A 21,206-nucleotide genomic window follows, 5' to 3' on the forward strand; every position below is an offset into this window, starting at 1 on the left:
TATGTAAAATACAACAGTGGAGAATTCAGGAAAGATGTAAGAGACGTAGAGGATGTGGTAAAAAGTCTAACATTCATACAGTCCTCCTAGAAGGTAAGGAGGTCAAGAATGGATAGAGAAATATTTGATGAGATAATGGCTGTGAATTTTCCAAAACTAATGGAATCTACAGATTCATAAAGCCTTGTATACCCCAAGCAGGGGTATATAAGTGACAATAGGTACACATTAAATTAAAACTGCTATAAAACCAAAGCAAAGACAAAATATTACAAGTAGCCAGAAAAAAATTACAGTTTGCCTTCAAAGGAATAGTAATTAGGCTGACATCTGATTTATTCACAGAGCAATGAAAGCTAGATTATCTTTAGAATACTGAAAGAAAATAACTACCAATATAGAATTTTTCTTAGTTAAATAGTTTTCAAGAATGAAGGTGAAATAAAGGTATTTTCAGGCAATTAAAAGCAGGATTTATTACCTACAGGTAACTATATTCTTTAGGCAAAATCAAAATGATTCCAGATGAAAAGGAAATTGCAGTTTAATGTCCCTCATTAACATAGATGGAAAAAGTCATTAGCAAAAGATTAGCAGACTGAATCCAGCCTTATGTATGACCAAGGTGGGGTTTTACAGAAATGCAAAGTTGTTTTAACATTTTTTTTTAAGTCTGCTGTATAATCACCATTTTTATACAGTAGAGGATTAAAATTGCCAGTTTAATAGCAGCAGAAAACAAAAAAAGTGGTAAAATTCAGCCCCTACTTATGATTCAAAACTCTTAGGAAAGCTAGGATTAAAAGGAAACTTTCTTAATTGGATAAAGCATATCTACAAAAACCCCACAAGCAGCATCAAACTTAATGGGGAAATCTGAAAGTTTTCCTTTTAAGATTAGGAATAGGACAAGGTTGCCCACTCTCGCCACTTGCTTTTCATCGTTTTACTGAATAGCTAGAACAGTCAGGCAAGAAAAAGAGACTATATAAGGATTTTAAAGGAATCCTAGTGAACCTGTGGTTTGCAGATGATGACTGTGTACACAGAAAGTCCAAAAGAGTCTATAATTTATCAAATTAATAAGTTTGTCCAAATTGTTGAGTACAGGCCAATATGCAAAATTCCATTGCATTCATGTATACTAGCAAAGAAGTTAAAAATACATATATATGTATATATAATTTGGCATAAAGAAAGTTCAAGTACCTAGGAATAAACCTCACAAAATATATGTAAAAACTTTATGCAGAAGATTATATTATTATTATTATTTTTAGATTATATTATTATTGAGAGAAATTAAAGAATATCTAAGTAAATGGAAGAATGTATCATATTCTCAGTTTGGAAGACTCCATATTGTGAAGCTGTCAGTTCTCCCCAACTTGATTTATAGATAAAATGCAATCCCAATAAAAATCCTAGCAGGGTTCTGGTGGGCTTTTAGGGTGGAATTTGACAAGCTGGTTCTAAAATATATATATAGAAATGAAAGGCCATAAAATTGCCAAGACACTTGAGTAAGAACAACAGATGGTAAGGTTTGTTCTATCATGTATCAAAACTTTTAAAAAATTTTATTGGGCCCTCCCTAGTGGTCCAGTGGTTAAGACTCCATGCATCCACTGCAGGGGGCCCAGGTTGGATTCCTGGTCAGGGAACTAAGATCCCACATGCCACGTGGCTCTGGCAAAAGAAAACATAAATGGATTAAGGCTTTTATAGAACAGCCCACTAGGCCCTAGAAATAGAATAAAAGCCTGGAAACAAAATCTTTGATTTGCAACAAAGATTGTACTGTGGAGTAGTGGAGAAGGAATGATAAGTGTTGCCGGTAAAATGCTGGGAGGGATTGGGGGCAGGAGGAGAAGGGGATGACAGAGGATGAGATGGCTGGATGGCATCACCGACTCGATGGACTTGAGTTTGAGTGAACTCCGGGAGTTGGTGATGGACAGGGAGGCCTGGCGTGCTGCGATTCATGGGGTTGCAAAGAGTCGGACACGACTGAGCGACTGACCTGAACTGAAGAGAAAAGAAAGGAAAAAAAAAAAACAACTTCATCCTGATCTCATACACCATAAACACAAAAAAATCAACTCCAGTTGAATTGTAGATCAAAATGTGAAAAGAACCACAATAAACTCCTAGAAGATAATCTAGAATATTTTCTTGATCTCAGTGTAGGGAAAAATATCTTAAATAGGACAAACAAACACTAATAAAGGAAAAGATGACAAATTTTGAATTAAGAACTTTGGTTCATCAAAGGACAGCATTAAGAGTAAAAAGGTAAATCACAGAGTAGAAGCATATGTTTATAACACATATAGTTGATAAAACTTGTATAGAGATCTCATAAATAATGAAAAGAATTCAGCTTTCAGCTTTTGGCTTGGAGGAGGCCAAGATGCGCCTTTGTTTGGTTGTCCCAGATCCAAGTTCAGCTGACACCAGCTGCCTGCACGCCACAATCCCTTGTTTCTTCTTTTTGCTTGATGCATTGCTTGAATGCATCATCTTCTGTCTCTGACAGTTGTCTGCTTAGCCATCTGCTTTTATATGGCCTGTGAAGGACTTCTCTCAAAAGGTAGACTCAGTCCCTTACCCAACTGAGCTCTTCACAGAGACCCAATGAGTCTGTTTTGGTCTCTGGTATCAACCCCAGATTTTGGGGAAGAGAACTGGACACTTCGAGGCAAATGTTCACCCAAAAACAATGGCCAGCATTATGTTCGTTGGTCACAGGACTGCCCCTTCAAGGCTGTGGACAGGGGACGTTCTTTTTTTAAATAATTTTTTAAAAATGTATATATTTATTTTTGGCTGTGCTGGGTCTTTGTGGCTGTACAGGTTTTCTCTAACTGTGGGAAGCAGGGACTACTCTCTAGTTGTGGCATGGGCTTCTCATTGCAGTGGCTTTTCTTGTTGCCAAGCGTGGGCTCTAGGCATGTGGGCTTCAGTACTTGTGGCACATGGGCTCAGTAGTTGCGGCTCCCGGGCTCCAAAGCACAGGCTCAGTAGTTGTGGCTCCCGGGCTTAGTTGCTCCGCGGTACGTGGGATCTGCCCGGACCAGGGATAGAACCCATGTCTGGTGCATTGGCAGGTGGATTCTTTACCACTGAGCTACTGGGGAAGCCCTGGAGAAAGTTCTTAAGAAAGAGTTGTAAACATCTCTAATATAACATCATTCTCTATATAACAGTGAAAGAGTTGAAACAATCTGTAGCTCTAATAGTAGAGGCTTGGGGATTGGTTAAAGAAATTATGGTACAGCATATGGGATAATATGCAATATGGACCTAACAGAAGCAGAAGATATTAAGAAGAGATGGCAAGAATACACAGAAGAACTGTACAAAAAAGATCTTCACGACCAAGATAATCACGATGGTATGATCACTCACCTAGAGCCAGACATCCTGGAATGTGAAGTCAAATGGGCCTTAGAAAGCATCACTATGAACAAAGCTACTGGAGGTGATGGAATTCCAGTTGAGCTATTTCAAATCCTGGAAGATGATGCTGTGAAAATGCTGCACTCAGTATGCCAGCAAATTTGGAAAACTCAGCAGTGGCCACAGGACTGGAAAAGGTCACTTTTCATTCCAATCCCAAAGAAAGGCAATGCCAAAGAATGCTCAAACTACTGCACAATTGCACTCATCTCACACGCTAATAAAGTAATGCTTAAAATTCTCCAAGCCAGGCTTCAGCAATACGTGAACTGTGAACTTGCAGATGTTCAAGCTGGATTTAGAAAAGGCAGAGAAACCAGAGATCAAATTGCCAACATCCACTGGATCATGGAAAAAGCAAGAGAGTTCCAAAAAAACATCTGTTTCTGCTTTGTTGACTATGCCAAAGCCTTTGGCTGTGTGGATCACAATAAACTGTGGAAAATTCTGAAAGAGATGGGAATACCAGACCACCTGACCTGCCTCTTGAGAAACCTATATGCAGGTCAGGAAGCAACAGTTAGAACTGGACATGGAACAACAGACTGGTTCCAAATAGGAAAAGGAGTACATCAAGGCTGTATGTTGTCACCCTGCTTATTTAACTTATATGCAGAGTACATCATGAGAAACACTGGACTGGAGGAAGCACAAGCTGGAATTAAGATTGCCTGGGAGAAATATCAGTAACCTCAGATATGCAGATGACACCACCCTTATGGCAGAAAGTGAAGAAGAACTCAAAAGCCTCTTGATAAAAGTGAAAGAAGAGAATGAAAAAGTTGGCTTAAAGCTCAATATTCAGAAAATGAAGGTCATGGCATCTGGGTCCCATCACTTTATGGGAAATAGATGGGGAAACAGTGGCAGACTTTATTTTTTTGGGCTCCAAAATCACTGCAGATGGTGATTGCAGCCATGAAATTAAAAGATGCTTACTCCTTGGAAGGAGGGTTATGACCAACCTAGATAGCATATTAAAAAGCAGACATTACTTTGCCAACAAAGTCCGTCTAGTCAAGGCTATGGTTTTTCCAGTGGTCATGTATGGATGTGAGAGTTGGACTGTGGAGAAGACTGAGCACCAAAGAATTGATGCTTTTGAACTGTGGTGTTGGAGAAGACTCTTGAGAGTCCCTTGGACTGCAAGGAGTTCCAACCAGTCCGTTCTAAAGGAGATCAGTCCTGGGTGTTCTTTGGAAAGAATGATGCTAAAGCTGAAACTCCAGTACTTTGGCCACCTCATGCAAAAAGTTGACTCATTGGAAAAGACTCTGATTCTGGGAGGGATTGGGGGCAGGAGGAGAAGGGGACAACAGAGGATGAGATGGCTGGATGGCATCACCGACCCGATGGACGTGAGTTTGAGTGAACCCTGGGAGTTGGTGAGGGACAGGGAGGCCTGGCATGCTACAATTCATGGGGTCACAAGGAGTCGGACACGACAGAGTGACTGAACTGAACAGAACTGAAAATTATTTTTTCAGCCCCAGGAATTCCCAGGGGGTCCAGTGATTAGGACTCCATGCTTTCACTGCCAAGGGCACAGGGTTCAATCCCTGAGTGGGGAACTAAGATCCCACAATGTAACAAAAAAAAAATTTCTTTAGTCTGATTTTATTGACTCTGAAAAGTTTTCATAAATAATTTCTCTAATACTAGGTACATGTCATTTCAGAAATATAAGTATATAAACATAATTTGTATATAAATATCTATATGATATATACACATATAAATATTATATATACATTTTTATTTGTACTGAACCCTAAAATAAGAAGCTATGAAACATTAATGGAATAGTTACTGAAAAGCTGTATTAATACCTGAGCTAGTAGGTACTACAGTCCAACAGATCAACTCATGGTACAAAATCGTCTATTGGAACCTATGGTCTCCATGCCCCACACAAAGTTGATGGCTGTGGATAGAGGGGGAATATATACATATATGGATGTATACATGTATATAATTATCTATATATATATATGTGTGTATTTCTGAAAGGACATGCACCAAAAGGTTAACAATGGTTATTTTTGTCTAGTGGGATTGTGTTTGGTTGTTTTTTTGTTTTGTTTTCTGTGTTTCCTGATTTTTCTACACTGAATAATGGATTATTTGTGTATTAAAGTCTGGAAGGGTAACTGAAAAATGTTTTCTACCTGTATTTAAGTCGTTATACAATGAGCAAAGCGTGTGTTTGTGTCATTTCAACACCCTGGCTGTGCTCAGTTGTTCAGTTGTGTCCAACTCTTTGTGACCCCATCGACTGTAGCCCGCCAGGCTACTCTGTCCGTGGAATTCTCCAGACAAGACTACTGGAGTGGGTAGCCTATCCCTTCTCCTGGGGATCTTCCCAAACCAGAAATCAAACTGGGTTCTTCTGCATTGCAGGCAGATGCTTTACCAGCTGAGCTACCAGGGAAGCCCTTCAACAACCTAATTTAAAATAGATAATATGGATACTTAAAGTTCTGTATTTAAGTTAAAAATTTTCCAAAAATCTGTTTCAAAAATAGAGCCTAGGAGAAGCTAAGCTTGGAATAAGTTTATTTTTATAAGCCCTTGGAGATCTCGATTGATTTATTTAGGCCAATGGGGTAAGTTTGCAGTTAAAAAAAATAAATCTAGAGCCCAGTTAATATATTACATCAAGAAATGCCGTTTCCTTATTAAGAGATGATTGGGTCAATGTACTCTGCATGGTTTAGAACACATCTGGAAGAGTTGTCCATTTTAGCTCTTTACTTGCAGCGGAACAAAGAGAAACAAGATGAGGCCGGCAGCATCAGAGGTTGTCTGAGGGATGATGGAGAGAACTAGAGGTGGTTGGCCGGGGAAGGAACTTGCAGGAAATGTGATAGCAGTCTGTAAATATTTGAAAGGATATTGTGGGGAGTAGCGATCGAAGAGCAGAATTTATTAGGAAGCAAATTTTACTTAGGTCAACACAGGAAAGAGCTTTCTAGTCTCATTATCTCTTGGTGAAAAGGGCCTCTTCACAGACAGCTGGACCCTGGGGAACAGACTGGGGACCCTGGGGATTTTTGTCTTAGACCCAGTTCCTTTGTGGAGAGGTGTGAGAAAACCTCAGTCCTCCTCCTGTGTTTCTCCTTTCCTCTGTCGCACTCCCACGCTCCCAACACTTCTAATCCTAGGTGTATGGAGTACTTGCCCATGCACTGAGCAATTCTGCAACACCACCTGGGTGTCCTACAGTTGAACTCAATGTTAAACACGCTCTACCTGGAGATAGTGTCAGACCCCAGTGGTTGAGGGCTCAGTCCTACAGAACTGCTCCCACCCCACTTCAAATACCAAACAGCAGTAGTAGGTCCCCAGGTTACCCACAACTTCCATCAGACGTGATTACAGACTAGAGGCTCCCACGACCTCCTCCCCCTTGGATTTGATTATTTGCTAGAACAAGTCAGAGAACTCAAAGAAACACTTAGGTTTACCAGTTTATTAAAAGATATGGCAAAGGTTACAGATGAATAGTCAGATACAGAGGGCGAGGTCTGGGAGGGTCCCAAACAGAGAAGCTCCTGTCCCTGTGAAGCTGGGGTGGGTCACCCTTCTGGTATGGAGACATGCTCACTGAACTGGCAGCTCTCCAAAGCCAGTACTTTTGGGATTTTAATGGGGGCTTCATAATGTAAGTGGGATCCATCACTGACTCCATCTCCAGTCCCTCTCCTCTCTCAGGAGAGTGGATGGTGGGGCTGAAAATCCCGTTTCTAACCATGGCTTGGTCTTTCTGGCTACCAGCCCCCATCCAGGAGCCCAAGAGTCACCTTATTAGAACAGGAGACCCTTATCACCCAGGAAACTCCACAAGATTAAGGAACTCCGTGTTAGGAACCAAAGTCAAAGACCAAATATTAGAACAAAAGGTAACTCCTAGTGCTCTAATCACTTAGGGAATTGAAAGGTTTTAGTTCTGTGCCAGGAACTAGGGGCAGAAACTAGTATGTATGTACATATATAAAAAATATGTATGTATTTTCTATTATCTCACAGGAAATTTGGTTGCAAAAGCTCTAAGGTCTTTCCACTTATGAATTGACCAAAAAAAAAAAAAAAAAAAAAAAAAACCCTGATCCTATTCATATACAAAAAAAAAAAAAAAGACAAAAGTTGAATCACAAATATTTGCTTGTCATTTATACTTTTATATTGCTACCAAACTCTGAAATTTTCAGTGTTTGAGGTTTACGTCAGTGAGTTGTATTTTATATTGAGAAGTGAACTTTGGGCTTCAGTTTCTTGCTGTCTTTACTAGAGGAGGTTCACCAGGGGTTATCTAAACACACTGAAGCAAATGCTTTTCTGAGTGCTCACAGAAAGGCTAAATAAACACACTGTATAGCTTGGTAGCGCCTGATGGTTGCGCTTAATCACCTGGGCTTGCATCCTCTCTCTGTGCTTTCCTTTGCTTGCTTGCAAAGTGGTGATGATAGCATCCGCCATAGGCTTGTTGTGAACCGCGTCTTAATGGCACATTTCACATGTTTTCCTTGAGGATGCCCAGCAGCTACTCAGTAAGTCATTGGTGAGTGAGTACATGAATGAAATGACAAAAGCCCTTTACCTTATCCTGAATACAGCGATGTGAGCTGGTTGAATGTAGAGGTGGCAGTCTCCGCTTTGGCACTGAATTCCAGTTCATTTCATTCTACATTCCATTCTGTCCTTTATGTTCTACCTAATTTAACCATTTGGTGTCTGTGAAATGGGATCCTTCAATTAGGATTAATTTTGTGGGGACTTGTTTTGGGAAATGACTTTTTTTTTTTTTAATGAGTGGGTTATAATGGTCTTGAGAATTCTTAGATATGAAGACTTGAGTAATTTATGTACTGGGCCTCCCAGAGTATAAAGTTTGTGCCTAGAATATTTTTAGAAAGAGCAAGTTAGATGAAACTGCCAGGTTTTGGTTTTTTTTTTTTAAAGACACAAGATAATTTTGATTGTGTTCCCTCTCAAGTATTGAATTTTTCTTCCCATGATTTTCCAGAGGATGAAGATCTAGAAAACACCAAGGTCACCTCTGTAGCAGCTTCTGCCTCTGATCCAGAGCCTGATTCGTCACCCTACAGGTAGGGACCACAACTACTTTGGATATTATGCTTCTTGGGGTTTTATCTTCTGAGGTTGTAGTTGATGAAAAAAGTAAACAGCGACTTCAAGGGGGAAGACAAGTTGAAGTAAAGAGCATGGAATGTTTTGTCATTAATTAATCAATCCTTAAGCATGTTAGGGCTTCCCTCAGTGGCTCAGCCATAAGGAATCTGTCTGCAGTGCAGGAGACTTGGAGGAGACTTGCAGGAGATACTAGTTTGATCCCTGGCTCGGGAAGATCCCCTGCAGGAGGAACTGGCAACTTCATCCAGTATGCTTTCCAGAAGAATCCCATGAACAGAGGAGCCTGGCGGGCTACAGTCCATAGGATTGCAGAGAGTCAGACATGACTGAGTGACTGAACAACAACAAAGTGTGTTTAGGGGCAATGTCAGGTCTATCTCAGGTTATAAAATTTTCTTTTACTCTCAGAGAATAAAACTATAACAAATAGTGCAGTATCTTCATTTATCTCCTCTTGAAGACCAGGTTCAAACGTTAAAACATTTAGAAACAGATTTAGACTTTCAAGAGAGTGTGTGTTTGGTTTTTACCCATAAAATTCACACACACGCAGAAGTACAGCATTGGAGGCAGATTTTCATTGTGTAATTTTCAGATTAAATCATGGTGATTATCTTCAGATTGTCATTCTTAATTTCCTACTCCACCCATCTCATTCACCTGCCATTACTGGTCTCAGAGTATATAGCAGAAAGGGAATAGTAGTACTGAGTCCTGAAATGAGTGGAAGCCTCACAACATTATTGGAATGATTAATGAAAAACCGTGCTGTGCAGGTGGGTGTTACAGTCCAGCTGATCAGCTCATGGTATAGTACTGGCCAATGGAATCTGTGGTCTCCATGCCCCACCCAAAGTTAACAGCTTGTGGTGGGGGAACGTCAGTTTTTTTTTTTTTTTCTTGGCCACACCACATGGCGTGCAGGATCTTAGTTCCTCAACCAGGGATTGAAACTTAGTCCCCTGTACTAGACATGAGGAATCTTAACCACTGGACCACCAGGGAAGCCCCCCCATGATATTTTTAAAATATTATTTCTTAAGTAGAAATTCTTTCTTCCTACCTTTGTATATGAAATAAAACTTTTTCCTCCAGAATTCAGACAATGGAAGATAATAATGATTACTGTAATTATAATAGAATTGGTGATAATAAGAGCCACATTTTTTGAATGTCTGTCTGTAATAATGATGATAAAATCTTGTGAGTTAGTCGCTCAGTTGTATCCAGCTGTTTGCGATCCCATGGACTGTAGCCCGCCAGGCTCTTCTGTCTGGAATTCTCCAGGCAAGAATACTGGAGTGGGTTGCCATTTCCTTCTTCAGAGGATCTTCCTGACCCAGGGATTGAACTCAGGGCTCCTGCATTGCAGATGGATTCTTTACCATCTGAGCCACCAAGGAAGCCCCAAATAAAATCTTACTTTTTATCAAATATTTGTTTGCTCAGTACTGAACTAGGTGTTTAAATGTGTTATCTAATTTAATCCTTGTAAGAAACCTAATGAAATAAGTATTTTTTTTAAGATGAGGAAAATGAAACAGTGAATATAGTAATTTGCCCAAGTTCACACAGCTTTAGTTTTGCTTGCTCTAAAGCTTATTCTCGTAAGTAGCAATATAAGGGTTCTGAGTTCTAAGCTTAGAGCTACTCAGTTCAGTTCAGTCACTCAGTTGTGTCCGACTCTTTGCAACCCCATGAACCACAGCACGCCAGGCCTCCCTGTCCATCACCAACTCCCAGAGTCCACCCAAACCCATGTCCATTGAGTCGGTGATGCCATCCAACCATCTCATCCTCTGTCGTCTGTTTCTCCTCCTGCCCTCAATCTTTCCCAGCATCAGGGTCCTTTCAAATGAGTCAGCTCTTCGCATCAGGTGGCTAAAGTATTGGAGTTTCAGCTTTAACATCAGTCCTACCAATGAACACCCAGGACTGATCTCCTTTAAGATGGACTGGTTGGATCTCCTTGCAGTCCAAGGGGCTCTCAAGAGTCTTCTCCAACACCACAGTTCAAAAGCATCAATTCTTCGGTACTCAGTTTTCTTTATAGTCCAACTCTCACATCCATACATGACCACTGGAAAAAGCATAGCCTTGACTAGATGGACCTTTGTTGACAAAGTAATGTATCTGCTTTTTTTTTTTCCTGCACCATCCTGTGGTTTATTATTTTTTTAATATAAATTTATTTATTTAAATTAGAGGCTAATTACTTTACAATATTATATTGGTTTTGCCATATATCAACATGAATCTGCTACAGGTGTACATGTGTTCCCCATCCGGAACCCCTCTCCCACCTCCCTCTCCATACCATCCCTCTGGGTCATCCCAGTGCACCAGCCCCGAGCATCCTGTATAATGCATCAAACCTGGACTGGCGATTCGTTTCACTGTCTCTGCTTTTTAATATGGTGTCTAGGTTGGTCATAACTTTCCTTCCAAGGAGTAAGCGTCTTTAAATTTCATGGCTGCAATCACCATCTGCAGTGATTTTGGAGCCCGAAAAAATAAAGTCTGACACTGTTTCTCCATCCATTTGCCATGAAGTGATGGGACCGGATGCCATGATCTTAGTCTTCTGAATGTTGAGCTTTAAACCAACTTTTTCACTCTCCTCTTTGACTTTCATCAAGAGCCTCTTTAGTTCTTCTTCCCTTTCAGCCATAAGGGTGGTGTCATCTGCATATCTGAAGTTATTGATATTTCTCCCAGGCAGTCTTGATTCCAGCTTGTGCTTCCTCCAGCCCAGTGTTTCTCATGATGTACTCTGCATATAAGTTAAATAAGCAGGGTGACAATATACAGCCTTGACGTACTCCTTTTCCTATTCGGAACCAGTGTGTTGTTCCATGTCCAGTTCTGACTGTTGCTTCCCGACCTGCGTACAGGTTTCTAAAGAGGCAGGTCAGGTGGTCTAATATTCCCATCTCTTTCAGAATTTTCCACAGTTTATTGTGATCCACACAGTCAAAGGCTTTGGCATAGTCAATAAAGCAGAAATAGATGTTTTTCTGGAACTCTCTTGCTTTTTTGATGATCCAGCGGATGTTGGCAATTTGATCTCTGGTTCCTCTGCCTTTTCTAAATCCAGCTTGAACATCTGGAAGTTCACGGTTCACGTATTGCTGAAGCCTGGCTTGGAGAATTTTGAGCATTACTTTACTAGCGTGTAAGATGAGTGCAATTGTACGGTAGTTTGAGCATTCTTTGGCATGGCCTTTCTTTGGGATTGGAATGAAAAGTGACCTTTTCCAGTCCTGTGGCCACTGCTGAGTTTTCCAAATTTGCTGGCATGTTGAGTGCAGCACTTTCACAGCATCATCTTTCAGGATATGAAATAGCTCAACTGTAATTCCATCACCTCCACTAGCTTTGTTCGTAGTGATGCTTTCTAAGGCCCACTTGACTTCACATTCCAGGATGTCTGGCTCTAGGTCAGTGATCACACCATCGTGATTATCTGGGTCATGAAGATCTTTTTTGTATAGTTCTTCTGTGTATTTTTTGCCACCTGTTTTTAATATCTCCTGCTTCTGTTAGGTCCCTACCATTTCTGTTCTTTATTGAGCCCATCTTTTCATGAAATGTTCCCTTGGTATCTCTAAATTTTTTAAGAGATCTCTAATCTTTCCTATTCTGTTGTTTTCCTATATTTCTTTGCACTGATCACTGAGGAAGGCTTTCTTATCTCTCCTTGCTATTCTTTGGAACTCTGCATTCAAATGGGTATATCTTTCCTTTTCTCCTTTGCTTTTCGCTTCCCTTCTTTTCACAGCTATTTGTAAGGCCTCCTCAGACAGCCATTTTGCTGTTTTGAATTTCTTTTTCTTGGGGATGGTCTTGATTCCTATCTCCTGTACAATGTCACGAACCTCTGTCCATAGTTCATCAGGCACTCTGTCTGTTAGAGCTACTAGGTTATTACATATAAGGATCCTTTTGGAAGACATAGTCTCCTCAAGGCACTGATTGAAAAAAAGTGAAAAAAATGTTCGTCACTCAGTCGTGTGTGACTCTTTGCGAAGCCATAGACTGTAGCCTTCTAGGCTCCTCTGTCCATAGAGTTCTCCAAGCAAGAATACTCGAATGGGTTGCCATGCCCTTCTCCAGGGGATCTCCCCAACCCAGGGGTTGAACCCAGGTCTCCAACATTGCAGGCAGATTCTTTACCACTGAGCCACCCGAGAAAGAGATAGTTCATATTCTCAGCAAATCCCCTGAGGAGAATGTCTTCTGTCCTTCCATTTTCCTTCTCCCACCTTTGTTCTGCACATGTTGATTTGTAGGATCCTTGGGGAATGGCTTTTGGTACAGAACTGATTTCTTTTTCCTCTTAAGAGTAAATGAATATTTTGAGTGAAGAATATAGAATATTCTTAGAAAAAGGGAGATACATTGTTCAAGTATTTTTTTCTAAAATCTAGTGTGTGAAGAAAAAAAATCCAGCGAGTATGATGCCTGAAGGCTGGTGTTTGTGTTTTTTACATTTTCGCAATGGAAATGGCACGGCTCTATCTTTTCTAGTGAGGCTGGCTGGCTGACCTGGCTCTCCTTCCCTTCAGGATGGCCTCCCTGCTCTGGGTTAGCATAAACCAGAAGGCTTACAGTGGGTGTTTTTCCCTTACATGGTTTATCATCAGCATCAAGTGATTTGCAATTTATTTTTCCCCAGATACCCTTCACTAATTCTTTAGAGCATAAAATGCTAATGTGAATATTAAATTTGTGTAGCTGTTGCCTGTCCTGTCTAAAATATTTTTCTAAATAAGCAGAACTGTATTTGTGCAAAGTAACATACACAAAGGCAAAGGAGAGACTACATTTTAGAGGCATACACAGTAAGCTTGGGCTGATGGTCAGATTAACTGTGTGTTCTCACATTCTGAATAGTCCTCTTTTGTTCCCAAACGAAAGTTAACTCACTCATTTAATCATTCAACAGGTTATTTGTTGAGAGCCCGCTATTACCTGGCAGTGTTCTAGGCACTGAAGACACCATAAATGAACCAACAATCCAAGTCCCTGATCTCATGCCGCTTATATTCTAGTGGGGGAGGCAGATGGAAAAAAAGTGAACATTGTATTTCATAGAATCTAAATTGTCATCAACTATAAGATGCAGAGTCGGACATGACTGAGTGACTGATCTGATCTGATAAGATGTACTGTTATTTTATATACCACCAAGAAAGGAAAGAATGCCCAAGATAGGCTAATAAGAGACCCCCCCAACACACATGAAACTGGGACCCCAAAAACCTGTACCTTCAGTGAGAAGAGAAACAAGGAAAGAGATCATTCCACACAGAAAAGGACCTGAGGGGCAACTTGAATGTCTCTGCCTTGGTGCTGAGCAAGGGGAGGAAAAAACTCCTCCCCTGAAAGTATGAGCCAGAAGTCTGTTGTCTGAACTCATTCTGCCAGTGTGATCTAAACAAAACTCTTAGACACAACTCAATTCAAGTCACCTCAGTTGGTGGCATTCCCAGGCCCTGGCAGGGATTCCATGTCATTCCAGGCCCCAGACTGTTTTAAGACAGCAGCAGTTTTTAGGACATCCTGTATATCAGCTGTATTAAAGTCAGAAAACAAAAATGTGTCTTGCAATCAACAAAAATATGGTACATAGTACGTCAGGCAGTCATAAGTGCAGGGTAGAAAAATGAAGCAGGGTAAGGGTGTAAAGAGTGATGGGCCAGGGAGAGGAAGCATCCCTGAAAGCAGTGGATGAGCAGAAGGGAAGAAGGAGGGAAGCAAGCCCTGAGAAACTGGGGGAGGAGGATTCCAGCCGAGGCCATGTTGTTGTTTTTGTTTAGTCGCTAAGTCGTCTGACCCTTCGCGACCCCGTGGACTGTGGCCGATCAGGCTCCTCTGTCCATGGGATTCTCCAGGCAAGAACACTGGAGTGGTTAGCCATTTCCTTCTCCAGGGCATCTTCCCGACCCAGGGAGCGAATGCCCATTTCCCGCATTGGCAGGTGGAGGCCATAGCACACCCCAGTCCCTTAGGTGAGGGAGAGAGGTGTTTGAGGACTCAGGAGAGTGAAGAGGCCATTGTGACTGGAGTGGACTGGGGAAGGCAAGAGATCATTCTAGGAGATAAAATCAGAGTGCAGAGGGCCTTAGGGTTCCACGGGACAGGCTTCGCTGTGGACGCTGCGCATGCAGAGGGAGAAAGACCCAGTCCCTGCCATCAAGCTCACCTCCTCATAGAGGAGACAGTTAATAAGTAGTGTCAAGGAACCAAATTGGACTCTGATTTCTGGGTTTAAGAGAATAAAATAGACTCACAGCCTAGACCAATTTACACTTTACACAGGACAATCAACCGCAGCTCTGATCTTCATAGTAACTGCCCCTTGTTTGTTCTGAGGCAAATTGAAGTGACTTAGATATTGTAAACGATGGCTCTGTTTTATCTGAGGAAGAGCTGATTTATAAACTAGAAGTGATTTTTCTTGTTTATGTTCAGAAAGAAAGAAGAAAAGAAACTAATGAACTCCAAAGTAAACCCTCTGTTTCCCCGTGCAGCTTATAGTATTGGTTCCCAGTCGTTCATTCAGCCTTTCTGAGGACATGGGCGATACCCTAAAGCAGCAGCTCTCAAAACTTTACACTCTTAGAAATTATTGAGGACTTTAAAGAATTTTTATTTATGTGACTTATATCTATCAATGTTCACCATACTAGAAATTAAACCTGCAAAATTAAAAAAAAAATTATTCATTCATTTAAAATAACAATAAGGAATTCATTACATGTTAATATTAATAACTTGGCTTTAATGAAAAATAACTAGTTTTCAAAGAAAAATAGTTCAGTGAGAAGAGAGATGCTGTAAATCTCTTTAAAGTGAAGTTGCTCAGTCGTGTCCGACTCTTTGTGACCCCGTGGATTGTAGCCTACCAGGTTTCTCCATCCATGGGATTTTCCAGGCAAGAGTACTGGAGTGGGTTGCCAATTCCTTCTCCAGGGGATCTTCCCAACCCAGGGATCGAACCTGGGTCTCCCGCAATGTAGGCAGATGCTTTTACCATCTGAGCCACCAGGGAAGTCTTTAATGTCTGCATTAACAAAAGACAGTTGGATTCTCAGGTCTGCTTCTGTGTCCATTCTGTTGTGCTATCATATGTCAGGTAGTGTCTGGAAAATGCTTAACAAGATGAAAATGAAAAAAGGCAAACAATATTTTAGAATTATTATGAAAAGGCTTTGAATTCACACACTGCCCTGAAAGAGGAGTCTTAAGGATGCCAGCGGTCCCCAGACTGTACTTTGATAACTGCTTCTCTAAAGACTCCACCCCACATTTTGATGGCAACAGATTTTCAAGAGGCCTGGGATATTGCACTACAGCCCTGGAATTTAACTCCACTTTTCTAGTCTCTCTGAATCCAGAAGAAATGGAAGAGAGAATATGTTATTCCCTTGCTTCTTTAAAATTAGCTATCAGAATAGTTGTATCTGATCATTGGAAGAGTAGATTAATATGCTTTAAAAAGGAAAAAAAGTGGGCTTCCCTGGTGGCTCAGTGGTAAAGAATCTGAGTGCCAATGCAGGAGACACAGGCTTGAAACCTGATCTGGGAAGATCCCACGTGCCTTGGAGCAACTAAGTCCCTGTGCCATAGCTACTGAGCTTGCGCTCTAGAGCCTGGGAGCCCCAGCTGCTGAGCAGCAACCACTGAAGGCCTTGTACATCCACCCGTGCTCCACAAGAGAAGCCACCGTAATGAGGAGCCCACACACCACAACTAGAAAATAGCTAGAGAAAAGCCCGCACAGCAACAAAGACCCAGCACAACCAAAACTAAATTTAAGAAAGAAGTATAAAGGATCATACTTTTTTTTTTAAAACAGGAAAAAAAAGTGGTTGCCTTGCTTTTATCACCCGTGAACTGGCTGTGCGCTGAGTAGCAGTGATAAGACGTGACTGGAAACACTGAACTGCTCCTGGGATAGCAGGGGAGAGCCTTGCCTTGCTAATCAGTCTGCACTTCCTTTCTATTGTGATCAGTTTCAGGCTTGGGCGGGGCCTCCTCCCTTTACTTCTAAGGGCAGCTTTCCTTGTAGAACAGAACCGGGATTCCAGCCCCTCTTTTGTTGAAGTTCTGCTTGGAGCAAATGGCATGGGTCCCAGAGTGGTGAATAAAAGCCAGACCTGCAGTCCACCTTAGACAACTGACCCGTGTATTTACTATGGTTCTCAGGTCCTGGGACCTGGCATTGTCCATCCTGGGTCCTCACATGGTATCACTGCTTTACTGTGGGGCCATTTCAGCCCAGGGCGTTGGTCAGCTGAAATGACAGTGGACCTAAATGCCAGAGGGAAGCAGGGGTTGGGGGTGCCCTTTGAAGGCTTTTTTTTTTTTCCCTTTCATTTTGAGTTTCTCCAGGACTACTGTACCTTTTAGAAGAGTCCTTGAGGGGAATTCCTGGGCAGTCCAGCGGTTAGGTCTCCATCCATGTTGTCACTGCCACGGACCTGGGTTCAGCCCCTGGTCGGAGAACTAAGATTCCAGAAGCCACGTAGCACAGCCAAAAAAAAAAAAGAGTCCATGAATTGACATGCTGTCTTCTTCTGGGAGGTCACAGATGGTGTCTCCAGTGACAGAGGATGCCACAGAAGATAAGCAGAAGGCCGCCAGTGCCGGGGAGGCCCAGGCCTCGGTGGAACAGGAATTGCTGTCTGCAGACCAGACCCAGATCCTCAGCAAGGTCAGGAGCACGTTCTTTCTCTCTGAAAAGCACAAGTTTGGATGCATTTGGATAGATTGGAATTAGAAAGCACTGCCATCTCACGTTTAGTTATGTGGGGAACAATCGTGTGTATTGTCCCCAGGTCCATCACTGTACTAGCACCCAGTAAGCATCTGTTCAAGAAATGAAGGGTTGTAACGAATGTTCACATGTTGTCGAAAATCCTCTCCATCTGAGGAGCCCTTAACCATTGAATTAGGTATTAGTCTCAGCTTCTTGTGGTAGATCTACTTGGGATTTATGGTAAAGATTCCATAGAAGTGGTACTGATAGCAGTGGTCTCCCTGGCTTGGAGGGAAGAGTTGTTTGTATCATTATTAACAGATACATTATGTATAATGTATACATATATACAGAATACATTATAGATAATATATACATATTAACATATACAGAATAACAAATGGTATTGGTGTCAGTAAAGACAATGCCAGGCATTATAATTACATTTGTATAATGCTTTATAGTTTACAAAGCATTTTTATCCAACAACACTTCATTTACCCCTGAGAACAGCCCCGTGAGATAGGTACTATTATGTCGCTACTTTACAAATGAGGAAACTGTGGTTAAGAGCTGGTATTGACTTTACTAAGTCTATGCAGCTAATAAGTTGCAAGCTAAATCTTTGTTTAACCTTCTGGAAAAGGAAGGACTCATTTAAGGAAGTTAGTCAAAGTCTGGTTTAACTCATTTAATAGTGGTGATAAGAGCTGAAGGACTCTCTAGAAACAGATATTATGAGAATATAATCCAGGAGGATTACTGCATCCGTGTATTCATTCAATCATTCATTTCTTGCAAATGTCATTCTGACACTTGACTGGAGTCACTGATGTGAGCTGTCTCACAGACGGGCTCTTCCGTGTTGGCAGTAGGTGTGCATTTCTTCTTGAGTTGCCTGCCAACTGCTTGGAGAAGGAGCAGGAAATTAAGGCACAATGGCACGAAATAGGGGAATGCTAATCTGAGTGGTTTGAAGTGAAACCCACTAGGGAGAGGCCGTCGGCTCCTGCTATGGGTCAGTGAGGGCTGTGAGTATAGATTGACGTTTGCACTCTTCTATGCAAGTCAGATGTCTGGCAGTGGGTATACTGTTGAAATGCAAATCCTGGGGCTGGTCTAAGGTGAGATTGTGATTATTTATAGAACATTGTTGATGGATGAGGCAGCCTGTGTCGGGTGGGACATCCAAGGTGTGCCACGGGTAAGAGACAGGGGGACAAAGGGAACCAGAGTAGGAGCCGGGTTCTCTCTCTACAGTACTTTGGTGGACTGATGGACAGCAATCTGGAAGGAACCTCTGGATGGAAATTGTAGCAGGAGGACGTGTGGCTGAGTGAAGGCCCAGAAGCAAGAGCTGTCCTGAGAGGAGCCGTGGGGAGGGGCTGTGCAGGCGTGGCCAAGAAACACTGCAGACGGGAAAGTCAGTAGCAAACCTTGAGGATGTTTGTGGGCCAGGTTTTTATGAAGAGTCTGAAGTGGGAAAGTAGCAAAAAGCTGGAGAAAACATGAAAGAAGCTCTAAACTAGGGAACATGTTGGTGGCATGAAAATAAAAGTGGGTAGAGTTTATTACAACCTGTGGCTGGAGGAGAGAAAAGGAACGTTGACCCACGGGGGTCAGGAGACTTGTGAGTCGAGAGAGTGGAGGTAATAATAATAAGGCAGGGCCGGCAGCCTTCAGTTGGAAAGAGGCTAATAGGAACCTACCTTTGCATATGTCCTGTGACCAGAACTCTCTTGTGCAGATGGTCAGGTACCACGGCCCACAAAGGTCTGGGGACATCGTGATGATCCAGTCTGAGCACACAGGAGCTGTCGATATTCTGTCAGCTGATTTGGAATCTGCAGACCTGCTGGGGGACCACAGGAGAGGTAAGACCTTTGGGGGCGTAGAAGGTGTTTTTGTTTTGTTCCTGTAAGTACTTAAAGAAGGGCAGGCAGATAGATGGAAGGAAAGAAAGGAAGGAAGAAGAAAGCATCGGATTACATACGACAAAAAGAGGAAGAACAACCAGTGTCTGAATAGAATAGGCTCTATTCAGTTTATATATATATGGTACTCTATTCACTGTATATATGTCTGGTACTCGATCCTGGTGTGTGTGTGTGTGTATATATGTGTGTGTGTGTGTGTACAGATAAATATTTATATATTTATTTATAATAAAGTTTAAAAGAGACCTGTTTCTTGAACTGAATAGCTGACCCACCTCAGGGCAATACTCCCTCCTTGTGAACAGAAGTCAAGGAAGCCAGTAGGAAGAATGTCTTTGACTATGACCACCTCCCCTAAGTAAAAGGCTGGGTGTGGCAGCGTTTCCTCGGGGTTTCTTTCTCAGTAGTAAGCAGTCTGTCCTTTCAGTCTCCCCACCTCTCATGGCTCCTCCGTGCATCTGGACCTTTGCCAAGATGAAGGAATTCAAGAGCAAGCTGGGCAAAGAGAAGAACAGCCGTCTGGTGGTGAAGCGGGGGGAGGTGGTGACCATCCGGGTGCCGACCCATCCCGAGGGGAAGCGTGTCTGCTGGGAGTTTGCGACCGATGACTATGACATTGGCTTTGGAGTTTACTTTGACTGGACCCCGGTCACCAGCACCGACATAACGGTGCAAGTCAGTGATTCCAGTGAGGATGAGGACGAAGACGAGGACGAAGACGAGGAGCTCGAAGGTACATTGAATTTGAACATAATTTGCGGTCTCCTTTCCTGGTTCAACCTAATTTCTAGCAATCACCAGGCGATCACTTCCTGCCTTGTACCCGTCCTCCTGTTTCTGAGAATGCAGGCAGAGAATCCCTTTCAGCTTTGCAAGCCAAGTTGAGTGATGCAGGCTGAAGTCAGACCCTCTGAGAACATTCTGGTGGGGTAGCAGTGATGCCTGAGTGGAAGGCTTCTGTTCTTTTTAATCGGTACCTGGCTATATTGCCCCCAGGATCTGCTGGGGACAGGGGTGGGTTGGGGGCAGGGAAAGGGGTGTTGTGCTGCTGTGTGTAGAGGCAGTGTTTTTCAGATCACGTATGTAAACCTGAGATTATTTTTTATTTCTCTCTTAGGGATATTTATATTTCTTTCTGTATGGGATATTTACATTTCTTCTTGGTCTGGAACCAAGCTGAGTGATTGCAGTTTGCCAAACATACCCATTCTCTCCTCCTTCCAGACTGTCACAGCTGGCTGACTTCTGTTTACTTCTTCCTTCGTGCCCAGAGCAGTCTTAAAAATAGTCTCTGTGCTCTATTCCAGTCCTTACTCACAAGTCTACTCGCAATGGCCCTAAGGCTGCCTTTTTTTTTTTTTTAAATAAGCATTAGCCTTATTCCTGGATTTTCCCATATCATCCTACAGTCAACCCCTTAACTTGCTTCTTCATGGAAAAGCAAGTCTATAGAGGGGTCTGCATGTATTCAAGAAGGAGGAGAACCTACGATCTTATTTGTTGCTCCTCAGAGAACCAGTAGGGGTTTGGGGGTCACTTGCTATAGCACCTTTACCTGCATCTCCTACTTCCTTTAGCGAGTTCTTTCACCTGTTGAATCTTCCCTACTTAAATATCTTGCCCTCCCCCTTGGAAATTTCCAGATACTCCTGGAGCTAGGAAGGCTCTGTAAGGCTAAATCATTGTTTCTCAGTGCAAATACTGTTGGCATTTGGAAGGAGACACTTCTTTGTTGAGAAGGTACTATCCTGACATTTAGCATTCCTGAACCCTTGAGCACTAAAGGCCAGTATCACCCACTGGTCACTCTGATGGCCTAGTTGGAGGCCACCAGACATTTCCAAATGCCCCATGGGGGGAAAGCCACCAGCTTGTTACCTGGTTCA

The 21,206-nt window shown here is 42.2% G+C and overlaps 1 protein-coding gene across 2 annotated transcripts in view; it reads left to right on the top strand.

The window, feature by feature from the left end:
• TMED8 (transmembrane p24 trafficking protein family member 8) overlaps positions 1 to 21,206 on the top strand; it is a 37,473-nt gene that overhangs the window by 8,150 nt on the left and 8,117 nt on the right. For both annotated transcript variants that reach the window (XM_006052896.4, XM_044924699.2), the window contains exons 2-5: positions 8,489 to 8,570; positions 17,209 to 17,338; positions 19,131 to 19,257; positions 19,748 to 20,053. In XM_006052896.4, coding sequence (XP_006052958.2) covers positions 8,489 to 8,570; positions 17,209 to 17,338; positions 19,131 to 19,257; positions 19,748 to 20,053 — 645 coding nt within the window. The remainder of the gene's footprint in view (positions 1 to 8,488; positions 8,571 to 17,208; positions 17,339 to 19,130; positions 19,258 to 19,747; positions 20,054 to 21,206) is intronic.

This window comes from Bubalus bubalis, chromosome 11 (assembly GCF_019923935.1).
Source record: "Bubalus bubalis isolate 160015118507 breed Murrah chromosome 11, NDDB_SH_1, whole genome shotgun sequence".
NCBI classification, from domain to species: domain Eukaryota; kingdom Metazoa; phylum Chordata; class Mammalia; order Artiodactyla; family Bovidae; genus Bubalus; species Bubalus bubalis.